The sequence below is a fragment of the Jaculus jaculus genome, chromosome 17 (assembly GCF_020740685.1).
Source record: "Jaculus jaculus isolate mJacJac1 chromosome 17, mJacJac1.mat.Y.cur, whole genome shotgun sequence".
In the NCBI taxonomy this organism is placed as follows: domain Eukaryota; kingdom Metazoa; phylum Chordata; class Mammalia; order Rodentia; family Dipodidae; genus Jaculus; species Jaculus jaculus.
In genome coordinates this window covers 5,314,405-5,332,671 of record NC_059118.1, presented here as the reverse complement: position 1 = coordinate 5,332,671, position 18,267 = coordinate 5,314,405, and the positions used below count along the sequence as shown (strand labels likewise).

The window sequence follows — 18,267 nt, the reverse complement described above, 5'->3', positions numbered from 1 at the left end:
GTGAGCCACACAGCCAGCCAGCCGGGCAAGATGTGCCCACCAGTGCAACAGTGGCATTACTGTTATGAAAGTAACCAACTGCTCTCTGGACCTGAGGTCCATTCTGCAGGAGGGAGCCCATGCCCAGCGCTGAACACCTAGCCAAAAGCCAGTGGTTGAGAAGTTCATAGGCCCCAGGGAGAAGCTACTGCTGATGTTTGGCTAAAGAGGTATGTTGTGGTCATCAAATTGTCCTCTGAATAGTGATGCTTATGTCCATGGATTAGTGCTGCCCTCACTCTTATCAGAAGGTTCTTTCTGGAGGTGACGGTAACTACTGGGGAGACATGAGATTCATCAGTGCTGAGAAGTGACTTGTAAGAGCTCAGCATCAAATGAAACATGCATATCACACCCGCCGAAGCTTAGGGAATATTGTGGAAGAGATAGCAGAAATAGCACAAGAGCCAGAGGAATACTGTCTTCTGGACCCCAAGTGGCTGCAGCATTCCTGAGCTCTCAGCAGCTGCTGTTACCTGCACAACATTGAGTCCATCGACATGTCATCATAGATGATGGAGGAAGAGAAAATAAAAGACACCAAGCCAGAAAAAAAAAAAAAAAAAAGAACTCACTAGAAAAGAAGAAGGCAGTTAGGTGGAAGAGGGTTGGAGGAGGGCACACACAAAAGAAAATAATGGAAGGGGATTGTGCTCAAAATATATTATGCTCAGTTAGGAAAATTTTCAATTAAAAAACATACAATAGAAAGAGAAGTCCAAGGGAATTACAAAGGTTACAAAGAAGTGAAAAGTATTCTGATGGTTGGCATAGCGTACCAAAGGTCCAGGCAGAAAACACAGGTGGTTTCCTCATTATGCCACTCTTCCTTTCCAACCCTCTGCATGGTGCCAGCCCAGTGTTGCCAGCACACAGATGTCAGATTGGGAAATTAATTATATTTCTCATTCTGTTTTGAATAGGCAAAGCTGTTGTCTTGAAGGTTAGCGGGGTGGTAGGAACTATCTAGTAATTCTTCCTCTGAATTCTCTTTAAAATACTGGTTAAAATCCTGAAAATGGGGTCTAAGGAGATGGCTCAGTGGTTAATGCTCTTGCTCACAAAGCTCAATGGCCTAGGTTTGATTCTTTAGTACCAATGTAAGCCAGATGCACAAAGTAGTGCATGCATCTGGAGTTCATTGGCAGTGGCTAGAGGTTCTCTCTCTCTCTCTCTCTCTCTCTCTCTCTCTCTCCCTCTCTCTCCTTCCTCCCTCCCTCCATCCTTGCCAGTAAACAAAGATATTTTTAAAAACAGCAGCATCTGTTGGTAGTGACCTTGGGATGACTCAGAAGGCACCATTGTGCTGAGAAGTGACAGAGGAGTGCTCAGCACTGAAATATCTCTTATCACATCTATCAAGGCTCAGGGTCCATTGTAGAAGAGGTGGTGGAAAGGATGTAAGAGCCAAAGGAAGGGTAGGACTCCTTATAATGCCCTCCTCCAGACACAAAATGGCCTGGATATCCATGACCTCATAGTGCCTGACACTACCTACACAAGACCATCATAATAGGAGGGAAAGATGATGACATCAAAATAAAAGAGAGACTGGTTGAGAGGGGGAGGGGATGTGATGGAGAGTGAAGTTTCAAAGGGGAAAGTGGGGGGAAGGAGGGAATTACCATAGGATATTGTTTAGAATTATGAAAGCTGTCAATAAAAATGTATAAAATAAAAAAAAACTCACTAAAAAAAAAATACCAGCATCTGTGATCTAATAGCTTGATCATGGCATTTTCATTCATATGTGCATTATACTTTGTTCATATCCTTTCTCCTCCTCCAGAGCCTTGTCCTGTGCCCCCGTCCCCTCTTGCTAGCCCCTGCCTCCCCTCAAGAAAATGGATAGAGGGGCTGAATAAATGGCTCAGAAATTAAGGCGCTTTTCTGCAAAGCCTAAAGACTCATGTTTGACTTTCCAGGTCCCACATAAGCCAGATGCACAAGGTGATACAAGTGTGCAAGGCACAAATGCACACAAGGGGGCGCACGCATCCGGAGTTCGATAGCAGTGGCTGGAGGCCCTGGAGCACCAAGTCACTCTCTCTATCTATCTATCTCTCTCAAACAAATAAAAGACAGCCTGTTGGGCTTTCCTCAAAATAAAAAAAAAGAAAAAGAAAATGGGTAGAGCTTGATATCATTATGTATTTCTGTTATCTATGGCTTTTTCTGTTAAAAAAAATTTTAAAGCATATATTGCTTTTGTGAAGAGAAAAATGAAACTTCATGAAGAAAAGACCAGATATATTGATGAGATTTTTTTTTAGCCTATTAATCCATTAGCTAATTAGGGGAAAACATCCAGTGACTAATTATTTGTTGTTTCTGGTATTTGGGAGGCTAATTTTCTCTTGAGAAAAAAAAAAATGCCTCCCACAGGAACCATGAATTCAAGTGAGCAGTTCTTAAAAAGTCTGTTTCCTCCCTTGGTTTTCCCAGCTCTGTCCACCCAGTGAGAAACGCGGACACAGACTGGAGAGGTCTGCCCCCGCCCCACCCTGAAGACCCCACGCTCTCCTCGTGGAAAGGTCACCCACAGCCGCAGCTACCGGCCCGCCGCTCCCCGAGAAGACCTACAAACCGCAGCTGTGTTAATCTACAGTGAACCATGCTGCTGGCATCTCGGGGAGTTTGGTCGTCATTGCCTTGGGTCTCTGAATGCAGTTAACATTGCCTTTGTATTGTGCATGTGTGTTTTATGAGTTCCTATGAATGTAGGGGTGTGTGTGTGTGTGTGTGCGTGCGTGTGCGTGTGCGTGTGTGTGTGTTCCTCAATTACTCGCCCCTTCATTTACAGAGGGCCTCTCACTTGAACCCAGAGCTCACCAACTCTGCTAGACTGGGTAATCAGCCAGCTCTTCAGATCCTCTTTGCACTTCCCAAATGCCGGGATTACAGATGGGTCACAACACCCCAATATCTGCACGGGGGCTGGGGACCTGGACTCTGGTCCTCACTTTTGAGCAATGCGCAATGCTTCAGCCACTGAACCATCTTACCAGCCCCCTTGTTATTTTTTCTACCCTTTATTGGCTCAGCCACATCCCCTTGATTTTTAAAATATTTTTTAATTCTTAAAATTTATTTTATTTGAGACAGAGAGAGAATGGGCACACCAGGGCCTCCAGCCACTGCAAATGAGCTCCAGTTACATGCGCCACCTTGTGCATCTGCCTTATGTGGGTCCTGAGGAATCCAGCCTCAAGCCAGAGTCCTTAGGCTTCACAAGCAAGGCCCTCAACCACTAAGCCATCTCTCCAGCCACCCCCCTTGTATTTTTGGTTTTTTTGTTTTGTTTTGTTTTTTGGTAGGGGTCCTCATGTAGACTGGGCTGGCCTGAAAATTGCTAAGTAGCCAGTGATCACCATGAACTCCTAATTCTTCTGCCTTTACCTCGTGGGTGCTGGGATCACAGACATGCACCACCTCACCCAGGGAATTGAACCCAGGGCCTTATGCATGCTAGGCAAGTATTCTACCAACAAAATAACACCCCTAGCCCCTGACGACATTTCCTTAATTCTCCCAAACATTCAGAATACTACTGTCAGGTTTTTTTCTTCTACTTGCCTCTGGCTTACTCCTATACTATTAAGGAGATCTTAACATGTCAGAGGGGGGATAATCCAAGACCCATGAAAAACTATAGGGCTGAACTAGGTAAAAATAAAAATCCAAGGGCTGGAGAGCTGGCTTAACAGTTAAAGCACTTGCCTGTGAAACCTAAGGACCCAGATTTGATTCCCTAGTACCCATGTAAACCAGGTACACAAGGGGGCACATGTGTCTGGAGTTCATGTGCAGGGGCTGGAGGCCCTGGGGTACCCAGTCTCTCTATCTGCCTCTCCCTCTTTCATAAATAAATTAATTAATTAAATAATTTTAAATAAATAAATAAAATCCGGAAGTCATCTTTTGCTTCGATTCCAAACTCACGGGGACCAGAGACACAGTGTAGGTGATGTCACTGAAACGTTTAGGCTTTTCAACAGGGTTATTAATGCAAAGTCTGAAATCGGCTTTATAGTCACGAGAGCCTGAAGTTACCCAGTTTCCTGTCCTCAGCATGGAGCTGAAGTCGTCTTTCATGTTGTGGTGCTCCAGGGCCAAGAAAATGGTGTTGATCACGATGCAGACGGTGATGGCCAGCTCTGTGAAGGGGTCGCTCACCACAGTCCTCAGGCCCTTCTTTATGCACAGCCACCGCGGGCTACAGTCCCACACCAGGTACTTGGCTGCCAGGTTTTCCCCACATGGAAGACAAGGCTCCTGTGATTTTTCCTGCTCTGGAAGAGAATGGGAGAGAGCTTGAGGCATCCGCTCGGTGCCCGCGCACCCCCTCCTCCCTCTTCCCCAGGCCCCCATAATGCGGCAGAGTCATCAAGTGGTTAGGACACAGGTGTGATCACTTCAAGAGACCCTGCTGCCTACTCTGAGACAAGCTTCCATCTTGACAGATCCGCTCACCCCATGCCGTCCTGCCTCCCCCACCCCTGCCTCCCTGCGAGCTGGAGCAGAACTTCCCTCCCCCGCAGAGACCTGAGGTCTTCTCGATCTCCCACTTGATCTTGGGGAAGGACCAGGGGTCTTCTCAATCTCCCACTCTGCCTCGGTGGCTCCTACTATGTTGTGTGGGGTGAAACCTGTCCCCCCTCAAAAACTCCAAAAACCACAAGAAATATCCTTCTTCGGAATTTTGCAGTCTCTCTTCTTCCTCCTCCCCCTTCTGCTCTTCTTGGCTTTTCTCTCCTACCTACTTTTCTTCTGCCGCTTCTCTTCCTCCTCCTCCTCCTCCTCCTCCACTTTTCTCCCTCTCTCTCTCTCTGTCTCGCTCTCTCCTCTGCTCCCCACCATGTCTGCTTTGGCCCTGCAACTGTCACAGCTTCATGCTACTCTCAGTTTTGGTTAGAGAAGCTTCTCGTTGCAAATGGTGGTGACCAGTAGGGAGACTCAAAATTCGTCAAAGTGCTGAGAAAAAGTGGCAGCGGAGCGGGCAACCCTGAAGACGGTAGATGGGCAGAACTGCACTGGTGCCCGCCAGGGCTTCAGGGAAGGAGGGCAGTCAGGGTATCTGTAAGCACAGGAGTCATGAAAGGTATTCCGTCCACTGCTTGAACTCGGGCCACTGGGCAGCTGCACCCCTGAATTGCTGGGTACCATTTCAGGGACTTATGGAGGCAAAATAGGTCATGTTATAAGTCAAAAGAGCTAAGGGCCGGGCGTGGTGGCACACGGACTTAATCCCAGCACTTGGGAGGCCGAGATAGGAGCATCACTGTGACTTGGAGGTCATCCTGAGAGTACATAGTGAATTCCAGGTCAGCTTGGGCTACAGTGAGACCCTACCTCAAAAAAGCAAAACGAAACAAAAAAGTGCTTAGGGACTTATGTGCCACCACTCCTGCTGGGATTTGAACACCAGCCCTCTAACGGAAGCCCAGTGACTTGCTGTTAAAGCAGGGCGAGCGGTGGCTCTCAGCTTCTCTCCATCGGCTGTGACCGCTCATGCCAGACCCCGCTCTTACTTCAACGGCTACCGTGTCCTGGAACAGGTCAATGCTCTGTTGTTTTGTTGTTGTTTGGTTTGTTTGTATCTTACATCCCACTGATTTATTTCTAGGAGGGTAAGTCCTAGTAATTACATCAAGAAACATCCTTATCTTTAATTTATCTAAATGTAATGATTACTATGCACAGAAACTCACCAATCTACACATGATATGTACATCTTACATATGCTTCTCATATATGCATACATACATGTGCATGCATCTATGTATAAAATTTAAAACATTCTAAGCTAGGCATGGTGGCACACACCTTTAATCCTGGCACTCAGGAGGCAAAGAGAGGAGGATTTTCATGAGTTCAAGTCCAGCCTCGGACTACAGAGTGAGTGGCCAAGTCAGTCTGGGCTAAGGTGAGCCCCTACCTTAACAAAACAAAAAAATTGGACTGGAGAGATGGCTTAGTGGTTAAGGCACCTGTCTGCAAAGCCAAAGGACCCATGTTTGATTCCCCAGGACCCACATAAGCCAGATGCACAAGGGGAGTTCGTTTGCAGTGGCTGGAGGCCCTGGCACACCCATTCTCTCTCTCTCTTCCTATTTCTGTATCTCTCTCTCAAATAAATAAAAATAAAATATTTTTAAAAATTAGTAAATATCGCTGTTCTAAAATGAATATGAGATGGCAGGTCTATTCCCTAAAGTGGTTTTAGTCTCAATGCTCTATTCTTGGTTGGCTCGTCTCCCTTAGGGCTGCTGTGATCGCCTGGCCTGCTCTTGGTCTGAAATCTCACCTTCCTTCTAGCCAGTTTCCCCACCTGAGGGTCCACTCAGCTCAGGAAGGACATACTTCTTTCAAGACACTTGACTTTTTACACACATAGGAAATCCCTCTTTACAAAGTAGCCTGGTGGGCTGGTTTCCAGGAAGCCTCTTTTATGGACGGCTAGGGAGGGGCACAGCGGCAGGACATCATGAAGCCAGGCTTTGCTTGGGCAGAAGTAGGACTCACCCTGCATGGTGATGGTTATAATGCTGACTGCACTCAGCGCCCTCTGTCTTTGGAAGGGGTCTGCGTGCTCATCAAACAGGTCCACCTGCAGGTTCTGAGACAGTCGTTTGGTTTGCTCCAGGAGTTGTGGCTGTAAGAGAAGGCACGGTGGACTTTCTAAAGGCAAGGGCTGCTGCTCCCCAGGTTTTACAAAGATGCAATGAAGGTGCTCAACATTTTAGACAGATCAGCGCTACTGAGGTTCACAGCGTGCCTGATGGTTGGTTTACTTGGTTCATGTTTGATAGACCATGGAAACAGAATTAGACCATGTGTATAGTCCTTGAATGCCAATATACATGGACATTTCTAGAATCTAACCAACAGATATTTTACTCTGTGTTTTTGCCTTTGTGAATGCATGTTTGTGTGTGTGAGAGAGCACATGTGTGTGTGCGTGCACGTGCACGTGGAGGTCAGAGGATGGAGCAGGGTATCTTCCTCAATCCCTCTCCACCTTATTTTTTGAGACAGGGTCTCTCACTGAACCTACGGCTCAGTGATTCAGCTAGCCTAGCTAGCCAGGGAGCTTCAGGAATCCTCCTGCCTCCACGTCCCTAGCACTACAATTACATGCACATGCTGTCACACTCAGATTTTATGTGCATGGGGGAACTTGAACTCAGGCCCTCGTTTTGCACAAGCCAGCACTTTTCTGACTGAGCCATCTCCCGAGACCTCTACTTTATGTTTGATTCGTTTCAACAAAAAGCTAGTGAAGAACAAAGCCGGGCGTGGTGGTGCACGCCTTTAACCCCAACACTCGGGAGGCAGAGGTAGGAGGATCGCTGTGAGTTCGAAGCCAGCCTGAGACTGCATAGTGAATTCCAGATCAGCCTGGGCTAGAGCGAGAACTTACCTCAACAAAACGCCAGAAAAAGAAGGAGGAGGAGGAGAGGAGAAGAGATAATAAAGACATGGAACTTGTCATCTCTCCCCATCTCTCCCACCCCTGCAACATGCACTTCTTGTCTCAATAAGTCACTGTCTATCGAATCATCTCAAGTCACGGCCAGGTGTCAAGTCCGCCCTCTGCTCAACTTAACTGCCGATTTTCATCTCCCCGCATCACAAAACCTATTGAGCTCGCTTCATCCTCATTCTCCACGGAAAGCTAAGGGAAGTTGCCAGGCTCAGAAATTCAGAAGATTACAGAACTCACAAGGCCCCGCTCCAAGGTCTTAGAAGCAGGAAGCAGTCGCTGAGGGAGAAGAGGGTCTTTGGTGGAGTCGCCTGTAAGGGAGGATCAACCACTTTGCTTTTGTGACCTGTCACCAATGCGAGGCTGGATTTTTGGAGACGCAGTTGCCGTGGACCCCCTCATGCTTCTACAAGTAACCCCTCACCCATGTTCCTGGAGGAACCCCAGGAAACTCACTGGATCCCTAAGCTATGCTTGAGTGAAACTGTTTCTTGGGTCTGTTGCTGGAGCCCTACCCGAAGTGAATAGACGTTGCTCCCGTCTCCCAGGACAGGCCACACAGCGTCGTCCTTGCTCTTGTGTAGCCACGGGCACTGCTTCTTGGGGTCTCGGTGGCGACCTCCCAGTTGGCTGCCGCCAGTCTTTGCTCCTCTAATCTCCTCTCTTCAGAAACAGGCCTCTCGCTCTTGCTCGAGAACCTTCCATAGTGCTCCTGACCGCCTGCCCTCAGCGTAGTGACCTCCTTGACCTGGTTCTCAAGGGCTGTCGTGATTGTCTGCATCTTACCATTATAGCCTCTTGTCGCTTTTCACACTACCCTACACACACACGCACACGCGCACACACACACACACGCACACATAGGTTTTCCAACAGGTCATGCCTGCTCATCGCTGCTTACTGGCCTTGGCAAACAGTTCTTTTCTTTTTTTTTTTTTTGTTTTTGTTTTTGTTTTTCAAGGTAGGGTCCCACTCTGGCTCAGGCTGACCTGAAATTCACTCTGTAGTCTCAGGGTGGGCTCGAACTCTCAGCGATCCTCCTACCTCTGCCTCCCGAGTGCTGGGATTAAAGGCATGTGCCACCACGCCCAGCTAAACATTTCTTTTTTAAAAAAAAAAATTTTTTTTTGAGAGAGAAAGAAAGAATGGGTGTACCAGGGCTTCCTGCCACTGCAAATGAACTCCAGATACATGTGCCACTTTATGCATCTGGATTTATGTGGGTTCTGGGGAGTTGAACCCGGGCCATCAGACTTTGCAAGCAAGCGCCTTCAACCACTGAGACATCTCTCCAGCCCAACATTTCTTTTGTTTTTTTTGAGGTAGAGTCTCATTCTTGCCCAGGATGACCTGGAATTCACTATGCCATCTCAGGGTGGCCTCGAACTGACAGTGATCCTCCCACCTCTGCCTCCCAAGCGCTGTCTCATGATGTGACAGGCCACCACGCTGTCTCATGATGTGACAGGCCACCACACTGTCTCATGATGTGACAGGCCCCCACGCTGTCTCATGATGTGACAGGTTACCACGCTGTCTCGTGATGTGACAGGTTATCATGCTGTCTCATGATGTGACAGGTTACCATGCTGTCTCATGATGTGACAGGTTACCATGCTTTCTCGTGATGTGACAGGTTACCACGCTGTCTCGTGATGTGACAGGTTACCACGCTGTCTCATGATGTGACAGGCCCCCACGCTGTCTCATGATGTGACAGGTTACCACGCTGTCTCGTGATGTGACAGGTTACCACGCTGTCTCGTGATGTGACAGGCCACCACGCCGTCTCGGGCTCACACCTCTCTTCTACCACGCCTTCTCTGCCACGTTGGATTGAACACCCCTAACGCTAACAGCCATAATAAATCTTCCCTCCCTTAAGTTGTCTTACCAGGTAGTTTGTCACATCGACAAAAAAATAGCTAAGACACACTGCACAGATAGATGTTTAAAACTAATCCATCCAGTGGGTGTCGGAAATGTGTGCCGATGCGTGACCAGATTCATGAGTGAGTGGATGAATCCCCTGTGTTAGGTTGTCAGCAACCCTTAATTGCATTATGATAAGATTAATCCCCTGGATGAGACTTATGTTTTGTTTAATATTTTATTTATTTATTTATTTACAAGAGAGAGAGAGAATAGGCACATCAGTGTCTCTAGCCACTGCAAATGAACTCCAGACATGTACCACCTTTGCATCTGGCTTACATGGGTACTAGGGAATTGAACCTAGGTCCTAGGCTTCACAGGCAAGAGTCTTAACTGATAAGCCATCTCTCCAGCCCAAGACTTACGTTTTTAGAGGAATCTTCATCCGAATCTGACTCCAAAGGCTGGTCTTTCCTCGGCCGTCTCATAAGGAAGGAGTTCCTTTTCTTCTTACCAAAAAATGTTCTCCTTTTTGGGGAAAAGGATGATGCTTGAAGGGAATTTAGTGAACTCCTGTCAATTCCCATGGCAACCAGAGCCTTTGAAAGTGAATAAAGGAAATTAATGAGGAGATTATACCGCCTCATAAACACCGCAAATGACCCCAGCCCCTGTGAGCATACGCCTCTCTTGTGGCAGTACTGAGCCATTCAGAGCGCTCTCTGCCTCGCTCGAATATGGTAGCCCTGTCCTTATTTACCTGGGGAATGGTCTGTTTTACAGTGATGGCAGTTGTTGGACAGAGAGTGACTTTCACATCTCTGTATGTGAACCCCAGCCGAGTATTCAGTACATGCTAGGAACTCAATGAACACGTATGCTGTGATGCTGTAATGCATAGATTAGGACGCGCCCCGCGATGCCTCCCAACAGCCTCAGGAAAGGCAGACACCAAGTTTAAACTATCTCTACCCTGAAAATCTTGGAATTGAGCTGTGGAATGCAAAGATACCACCGGGAACAAATGGAATGGCCTAAAGATAATGTCAGGGGCTTAGGGAAAGCATAGGAGACAGGGATGACCCCAGACCCAAGAGGCAAGCCCGTGTCCCTACCTCCTTCTCCTCCTTTAACAGCTGCTGGGCTTCCTGGAACATCTTTTCTTTGGCCTCCGTCTCTGCAGCTACGTTCCTGTTCTGCTCCTCGTAAGCCATGGTGACGACGGCCAGGGTCAAGTTAATCAGGTAGAAAGAGCCCAGGAAGATGACAACCACGAAGAAGAAGACGGAATAGAGCCCGGAGGTGCGCAGCGTCTGCAAGGGACAGCGCACTCTGGTGTCACGACTGTCACCTCCAGCAAGACCACAGCTACCAACAACCGGCCTTTCAGTCTCCAGCTTCCCCAGCACCCAAGGGTTCCTGAGGCCCTTTCTCCGAAATGGGAACACCATGTCCTCATAGAGGAATCTCAGTGACTTTACAATCTATGACCTTCTCCGTGCTATCTGAATGTTTAATTTTTTTTGTTTGTATGTGTGTGTACATGTCACAAGCACACAGGCACACATGTGTGTGGGTTTGCGTGTGACTGTGTGTGTGCGTGTGTGTGTGTGTGTGTGTATGCCTATGGAAGCCAGTCAACAACCTCAGGTGTCCTCCTCAGGAATATTGTCCATCTTCTTCTATTGTCTTGGAGCTTACCAACTAGTCCAGACTAGCTGGCCAGCAAGCCCCAGAGACCACAGCCCACTGCCTCTGCTTACCCAGCCCTGGAACTGCACATATGCATCACCATCCACAGCATCTTCACCTGGGTTCTGGGGACCCAGCTCCGGTCGTCATGCTTGTGAAGCAAGCAGTTCACCATCTGAGCTATCTACCGAGCCCAGTGTTTGAATGCTTTCAGATTTAAAGGGGGGGGGGATGAGGAGGCTGCTTAGTGGTTAAGGCACTTGTCTAAGAAGGCTACAGACCCCAGTTCGATTTCCTAGTACCCATGTAAGCTAGATGCACGGGGTAGAACATGCATCTGGGGGTCATTTGCAGTGGCTGGAGGCCCTGGTGTATTCATTTAAAAAAAAGAGGAGGGTGTGTGTGTGTGAGAGAGAGAGAGATGAAGGGATGAGAGGGAAAAGTGGAAGTGGGCAATCTAGAGAGGGTTCAATTTGTAGAAAGTAACTATGGCCCCCAGCGACACCTTAGGGCTGGACTCCAGGATCTGTCCACAATGACACCTTCTCCAGTCAGGAGGCTGGAGCTAAGTTACAAGCTTAATAAAACACCTGAGTCTATGGGAGACACACATTCACATTCAAGCTGCCACACTACCTCAACCCCTACACACACACACACACACACACACACACAAGTAGAGGTTATTTCTGGACTCTTCTTTCAAATATCCCATCTGTAATTTTCTCAAGCACAAGTTCAGAAGCATAATGCAATAGTATAGCCATTAACGATAAGAATAAGTAAAGATAAGAGGGATGGAGGGAGGAATGGAGGGAGAGAGGGAAGGGGAGGTATAGAGTATAAATAGATAAAAACAAATAACCTGTCGGTAAAGCTTCTCCCAGGAGTCTTGAGTCATAAGCCGGAACATAGCAAGAAAAGACCAGCCGAAGTTGTCAAAATTCGTGTAATTATAGTCTGGATTAAATCTGGTGTGGTTGCATACAGAATTATTGGGACAGGGTCTAGATGTTAGAAACAAAGAGAGAGAATTTTATTTCCCCTCCCATCCCGAGCCAAACTGCCCAGCCCCACCATGACAGGGGTTTCAGAGAACCTTAGCTTGGCACCTGAAATCCCTGGAGGAAGGGGCATTTGCACAGGAGCTACCCCACCCCTGCCCCGTGAGCTCCCTTGCTGTCTAGTGAGTGGGGCCTCTCCCTGACTTGCCCCACGGGTCTCCCTACGGACTCATGCGTTCACTGATGCTGACAGAAGTGAGGATTAAGGCAGCGCCTGTTTTGTAGGCAGGTCTCAGTGTGCCCCTCCCCAAATTAAGCAGATATCTGTATGGCCTGACAGAATCGTCAAAGAGATTCTGTAATAAATCCAGAAAGCGGAGTCTGGGAACTAAAATTAATAAGCAAATAACCCTGGACTTCCAAAAGGTCAAAACCTCTGACCCATGCTGACTCCCAAGGTCAGCTGACCCATGCAGACAAAGTAGCCAATCCTCTGTCTAAGTCATTTAACTCATCTGCCCATCAGGAGCCTCCACATACACTCAGAGTAACCAGCCCAGTCCACCTAAGCTGGATACTTGAGTCACATTTCCTTTGTAACAGGTTTTACTCTGGTGCCTGGCGACCATGTGCTGCCCAGTGTTACTAAGTGGAAGCCTTGCTAGTGGGACCAGATTTGCTTGGAGGTAACAGAGGAGGCTATCCAGGGCCTCCTCTTCCTCACCGTTCCTCAGGAAAAGTCTGTGAAGCCTCCATGCCCTTGAATTTCTAGGAGCCTTTTGATCTCTTACTGAAAAGCCAGCATGAGGAAGATGGCTCAGTGGTTGAAGGCACTTCCTTGCAAAAGCTGCGTGCTTTCCATGCCCCATAACCCCCATGAAACCACAAGCACAAAGTGGTGCGTGTGTCTGGAGTTTGCTTGCACGGGCATTCTCTCTCTCTCTTTCCCTCTCCCTGCCTTCTTGCAAATAAACAAATAGCAGAAGCCCACTTTGCATAGCCTCCCCCTCTAGCCTTGGTGCACCTTCTTATCCTCTTCTGTGGGTAGTGAAGGGAGGCTCTTTTCCTTGCACCCATCTCAGCGAATGCCCACAGTCACTCAGGCTTGAAGGGAGAAATCGCTGAGGCTTTCCCTCCTTTACCCCTTCCCCCAGCCTCACGCTCACACATGCGCATTAGGACACACGCATCCCACACCCACGCTCCTCTAACCTACAAATCCTGTCTCTTCTATTTATTTATTGGATTGTTTTTTTGAGGCAGGATCTCACTCTAGCCCAGCCTGGCCTGGAATTCACCGTCATCTCAAGTTGGCCTCCAACTTACAGTGATCCTCCTACTGTTGCCTCCTGAGTGCTGGCATTAAAGGCACACACCACCATATGGGGCAAAATCCTGTCTTTCCTATGCTCTAAGTATCTTTTATTTTTCCATCTCTTTTTGCTTGTTTGTTTGTTTGTTCAAGGTAGTATCTCATTCGAACCCAGGCTGACCAATTCATTATGTAGTCTCAGGCAGGCCTTCAACTCACAGCGATCCTCCTACCTCTGCCTCACATCACACAGGGCTCTAAATATCTTTTGAACTTATCCATTTCTCTTTCTAAGGTTTGTAAAGATTAGGATGAAGGTAGCTTTTCCCCAGTATGTAGGTAGCTAAGGACTGGCCCACAGAAACACGGACTCCACCCTGCCTGCCTTGGCAGGACTAGAACTTGCGCTTGATCCAGCCTCATCCAAGATGTCTGAAGCAACAACCTCCTCATCCCTCCTCTACCGGCGACAGCTTCCGGATTCTTTCTCAGTTTCACAGGCTCAGCCCCGTGGCTGGGCCCTTCCTGAATCAGTGTTGGTGCTGGGCCCACCAACCAATCAGGTTCTTAAAAGAATTTTTTGGGCTGACCTAGAGTCAGATGTATGACAGACCCTTCGCATCTCCTTGTTGTAGGGAATGACAGTCATCGACCTATTCCATCAGAGTGTCTTGCTTCAACTCCACATGTGGCTTCACGAACCTCACGTGTACTAACAGAATCATAGGTGGCTTCCTCATCTACTCTGTCCGTCCATCTTCTACACAAGAGGCTGTGACTTTTAAAATATCTGACACAGCCAGGTCTGGTGGTTTATAGGAACGGCCTCTTGAAAGCATTGTGAGAAAGTTCTTTCTAATTCTCCAGATGAGCATCCCCCCCCACCCCATCTTTCAACATGTGCATTACCCCTATCACACCCATCACACTCTGCAGTATTTGCTGTAAGTCTGTCTTCCCTGGAAGGACTCTTCACCATTCTCAGGCAGGGCCGCATCCCCATTATATCGCCGAGCATTTGTACATTCCCCTTAAAAGACACATCATGCTTTGCAGAATTTATGTATATCCTCTCGTCAAGAAGGCAAAGGTCAGGCTGGAGAGATGACTTAGTGGTTAAGCACTTGCCTGTGAAGCCTAAGGACCCCAGTTCAAGGCTTGATTCCCCAGTACCCACGTTAGCCAGATGCACAAGGGGTCACATGCGTCTGGACTTTGTTTGCGGTGGCTAGAAGCCCTGGCGCACCCATTCTCTGTCTGTCTCTATCTGCCTCTTTCTCTCTCTAAGTGTCGCTCTTAAATAAATAAATAAACAAAACAAAGATTTTAAAAAAAAGAAGGCAAAGGCCGGGCTGGAAAGATGGCTTAGCAGTTTAGGCATTTGCTTGCAAAGCCAAAGGACCCAGTTTCAATTCCCCAGGACCCACGTTACCCAGATGCACAAGGTAGTGCAGGTGTCTGGAGTTCGTTTGCAGTGGCTGGAGGCCCTGGCATGCCCATTCTCTCTCTTTCTCTCTCTCTCTCTCTTTCTCTCTCTCTCTCTGTCAAATAAATAAATAAAAATTAAAATATTTTAAAAAAAGAAGACAGAAGCCTTCTTAAATGTATTCCCTGGGCTAACCTAGAGTCGGATGCATGACAGACCCTTATATCTCCTTGTTGCAGAGAATGAAAGTCATCCATCTATTCCATCCGAGTGCTCTGTGTGTTATCTTAGTTTAAAATGTGCCCAATAAATTTTCACAGGGTTGAGTTTCTCACCACAGAGAGCGCTAATGTCTTGGAGGAAGGAGAGATATCCCCATGGGGCTAGAATGCTGCCAGTTGCTGAGGGTGAGTCTATATGAAATCATACCAGCTGTGTTTGTGATTAAAAGCAGTTATGGGTGACAGGTCAGCAGAGAAGTCGGCTTGGCAGCCTTGCAGCAGGACCAGGCCACTGAGCAGGCACTAAGGACCTAACAGGGCTGTCAGTCATAGCATCCTTTACTGCCTTACAGAGTCTTGAATAGCTACTCCGCAAAATAAAAATTTCCAGGCCATTTCTCACAGGCTACTAGGACAGTTCAAGTGGACTTTAGGGTTTAAATGGAGAGGCCAGGAAGACTGGAAAGAAAAAGAAACAAGCAGGAGGGATAGAGGCGGGGTATGAGGTAGCCGAGCTGACCAGATAAAAGGAAGGAAAGGCCTCTGGGCAAACAACACAGACTCTGCAGGCTCCTGCCAGCCCCCACAAGAGCCCCACTTCACGCACATGCGTAAGACACTGTCGCCCTCTCACATGTTCTCACATTTAATGCATCTGATTGCAGGAAACTGCACTGTGGATAAGAACAGCTTCCAAAAAGCCTCCACTTATTCCAGGAAGGAGGCCACCCCAGACCTCCCCATGGACGAGGACGCAGACGTGAGCTAACCAAGGAGCAGTGCAGCTACAACTCGGTAACGGGTCTGCTGAGAATCAGGAGGTCCCTTAGACCTTGAGGTTGCAATTAGGAGTTAATGTCACCAATATTGTGGTTTTGACACGCCTCCCCTTTGTGGAGAACATGGGAGGAAATACTCTAAAAGGAAAAGCTAGCACCCCATGATTTGGGACAGAGAGAAGGTCACCTTACCTCATGAATATGCCACCCACTTCATAAATATTCATAAGAACTTTAAAATCAACAACACGGAACCCACTACATGGCTCTCCTGCCTCCCACCTTGGATCAGCCCACTCCCTTCTCTCTTTGGAGTGCTTATTTTGTTTAGACTTGTCTCTGCTGCTTGACTAAATAAACTTCTGCCCGAATTCTCTATGTCTCCTGACAGAATTTGTTCCTTCAAGGAGACAAGAAAGGAGAGACTCCCCCAATATTTACTACACTATCAACTGAACATAATTGGGGGGAGGGGAGCTGTTCTAAACACTTGGAAATCAACTTTAATTGAACAACAGGAATCTAAGCTTGTGTAAGCCAGGAATGACTGCACATGCTTCTAGTTCCAGCTACTTGGGAGGCTGAGGCAGGGGACATGCGTTTGAAGCCAGTCTGAGCTGGATAATGAGAATTCCATATCACAGCTGGGTGTGGTGGTGCATGCCTTTAATGCCAGCACTTAGGAGACAGAGGTAGGAGGATCACGGTGAGTTCACGGCCACCCTGAGACTGCAAATTACAGGTCAGCCTGAGCTAGACTGAGACCCTACCTCAAGAAAGGAGGTGGAAAAGATATCTTAGTGGGTAAGGTGCTTGCCTATAAAGCCAAAGGACCCAGGTTCATTTCCCCAGGACTGATATAATCCAAATGCACAAGATGGCACATGCATCTGGAGATTATTTGCAGTGGCTGAAGGCCCTAGCATGCCCATTCTCTCTCCCTCTCTCTCTCTCTCTCTCTCCCTGCTTCTCTCTCTCAAATAAATAAAGTTAAAATAATAAAAAGAAAGGATGAGGAGACTTAAAATTCATCAAAGTGCTGAGAATAAGTGACTGTTGAATGTTGAGCACTAAATGTGACATCAACATCACCCCCTCTGAAACTCAGGCAAGAGGAGACAGAAAGGACAGGATGTAAGCCACAGGACGGAGAGGAAGGTGCTACAGTGCTGTCTTCTAGACATGAAGTGACCACTGCATTCATGACCTCACAGTGGCTGCCACTGCCTGCATAAAACCTGATGGATACTGGGAATCAAAGCTGGACATGGTGGCGCACGCCTTTAATGCACTTGGGAAGCAAAGGTAGGAGGATCGCTGAGTTCAAGGCCACCCTGAGACTACATAGTGAATTCCAGGTCAGCCTGGTCTAGAGCAAGACCCTAGCTCTAAAACCAACCAAACAAACAAAAACAACAAAAAAGGCATCAAGATAGAAGAGGGTCTAGTTGGAAAAAAGAAAAAGGGGGTTCCATGAAGGGAGAACCCAAAGAAGACAGTGGGAGGGAACTAGTATCAAAATATATTATGTTCACATGGGACAACTGTCAATAAAATGTATAAAAACACCTGGGTGTGGTGGCGCACACCTTTAATCCTAACACTCAGGAGACTGAGGTAGAAGGATCGCTGGTGAGTTTGAGACCATCCTGAGGCTACATAATGAATTCCAAGCCAGCCTAAGCCAGAGTGAGACCCTACCTCAAAAAAAAAAAAAAAAAGTTAAAAACAAAATAAAATTTTGAGCCAGGCATGGTGTTACACGCCTTTAATCCCAGCACTCTGGGAGGCAGAAGCAGGAGGATTGCTGCAACTTCAACACCACCCTGAGATTACATAGTGAATCCCAGGTCAGCCTAGGCTACAGCAAGACCCTACCTCAAAAAAAAAAAAAAAACAGAACATATACATAAATTTTTAATGAGTTTTTTTAAAGTAGGCAATAAAATTAGACACAGGAGCCCACTGCACAGTGGGGGAACTCCACCCCGCCCTCTCCAGTCATCACCTGAGGACGACTGCCCACATCTTCGCAAGAGGTCTGGAGATGCTCAGCTTGAAAGAGAGAATAGAGGCTGAAACCTCTTACCTGCTGCCAAGCCACTTGCCACACATTATGAATTCTTTGGAATCTTTTTCTTTTTCAAGGCAATACTCTAAGAGAGGAAAGAGTCACACATTTAGACTTTTTTACACTAGCTTTATATTTATTTATTTATTTATTTAAAAGAGAGATGGGCACATAGAGAAAGAGAATGGGCACACCAGGGCATCTAGCCAAGGCAAACGAACTCCAGATGTATGTGCTACCTTGTGCGTCGGGCTTACGTGGATACCAGGGAATTGAACCCGGGTCCTTAGGCTTCACAGGCAATCATCTTAACCACTAAACTATCTCTCCAGTTCCACATTCAGATTTTTAGAAGAACACTG

General features: G+C 47.4%; 1 protein-coding gene across 1 annotated transcript in view; it reads right to left on the bottom strand.

The window, feature by feature from the left end:
• Positions 1 to 18,267, bottom strand: part of Scn11a (sodium voltage-gated channel alpha subunit 11) — a 108,685-nt gene that overhangs the window by 47,141 nt on the left and 43,277 nt on the right. The window contains exons 8-13 of the mRNA XM_045136474.1: positions 17,924 to 17,990; positions 11,958 to 12,099; positions 10,516 to 10,713; positions 9,826 to 9,999; positions 6,565 to 6,694; positions 4,093 to 4,331 (exon numbers count right to left, since the gene is read on the bottom strand). Coding sequence (XP_044992409.1) covers positions 4,093 to 4,331; positions 6,565 to 6,694; positions 9,826 to 9,999; positions 10,516 to 10,713; positions 11,958 to 12,099; positions 17,924 to 17,990 — 950 coding nt within the window. The remainder of the gene's footprint in view (positions 1 to 4,092; positions 4,332 to 6,564; positions 6,695 to 9,825; positions 10,000 to 10,515; positions 10,714 to 11,957; positions 12,100 to 17,923; positions 17,991 to 18,267) is intronic.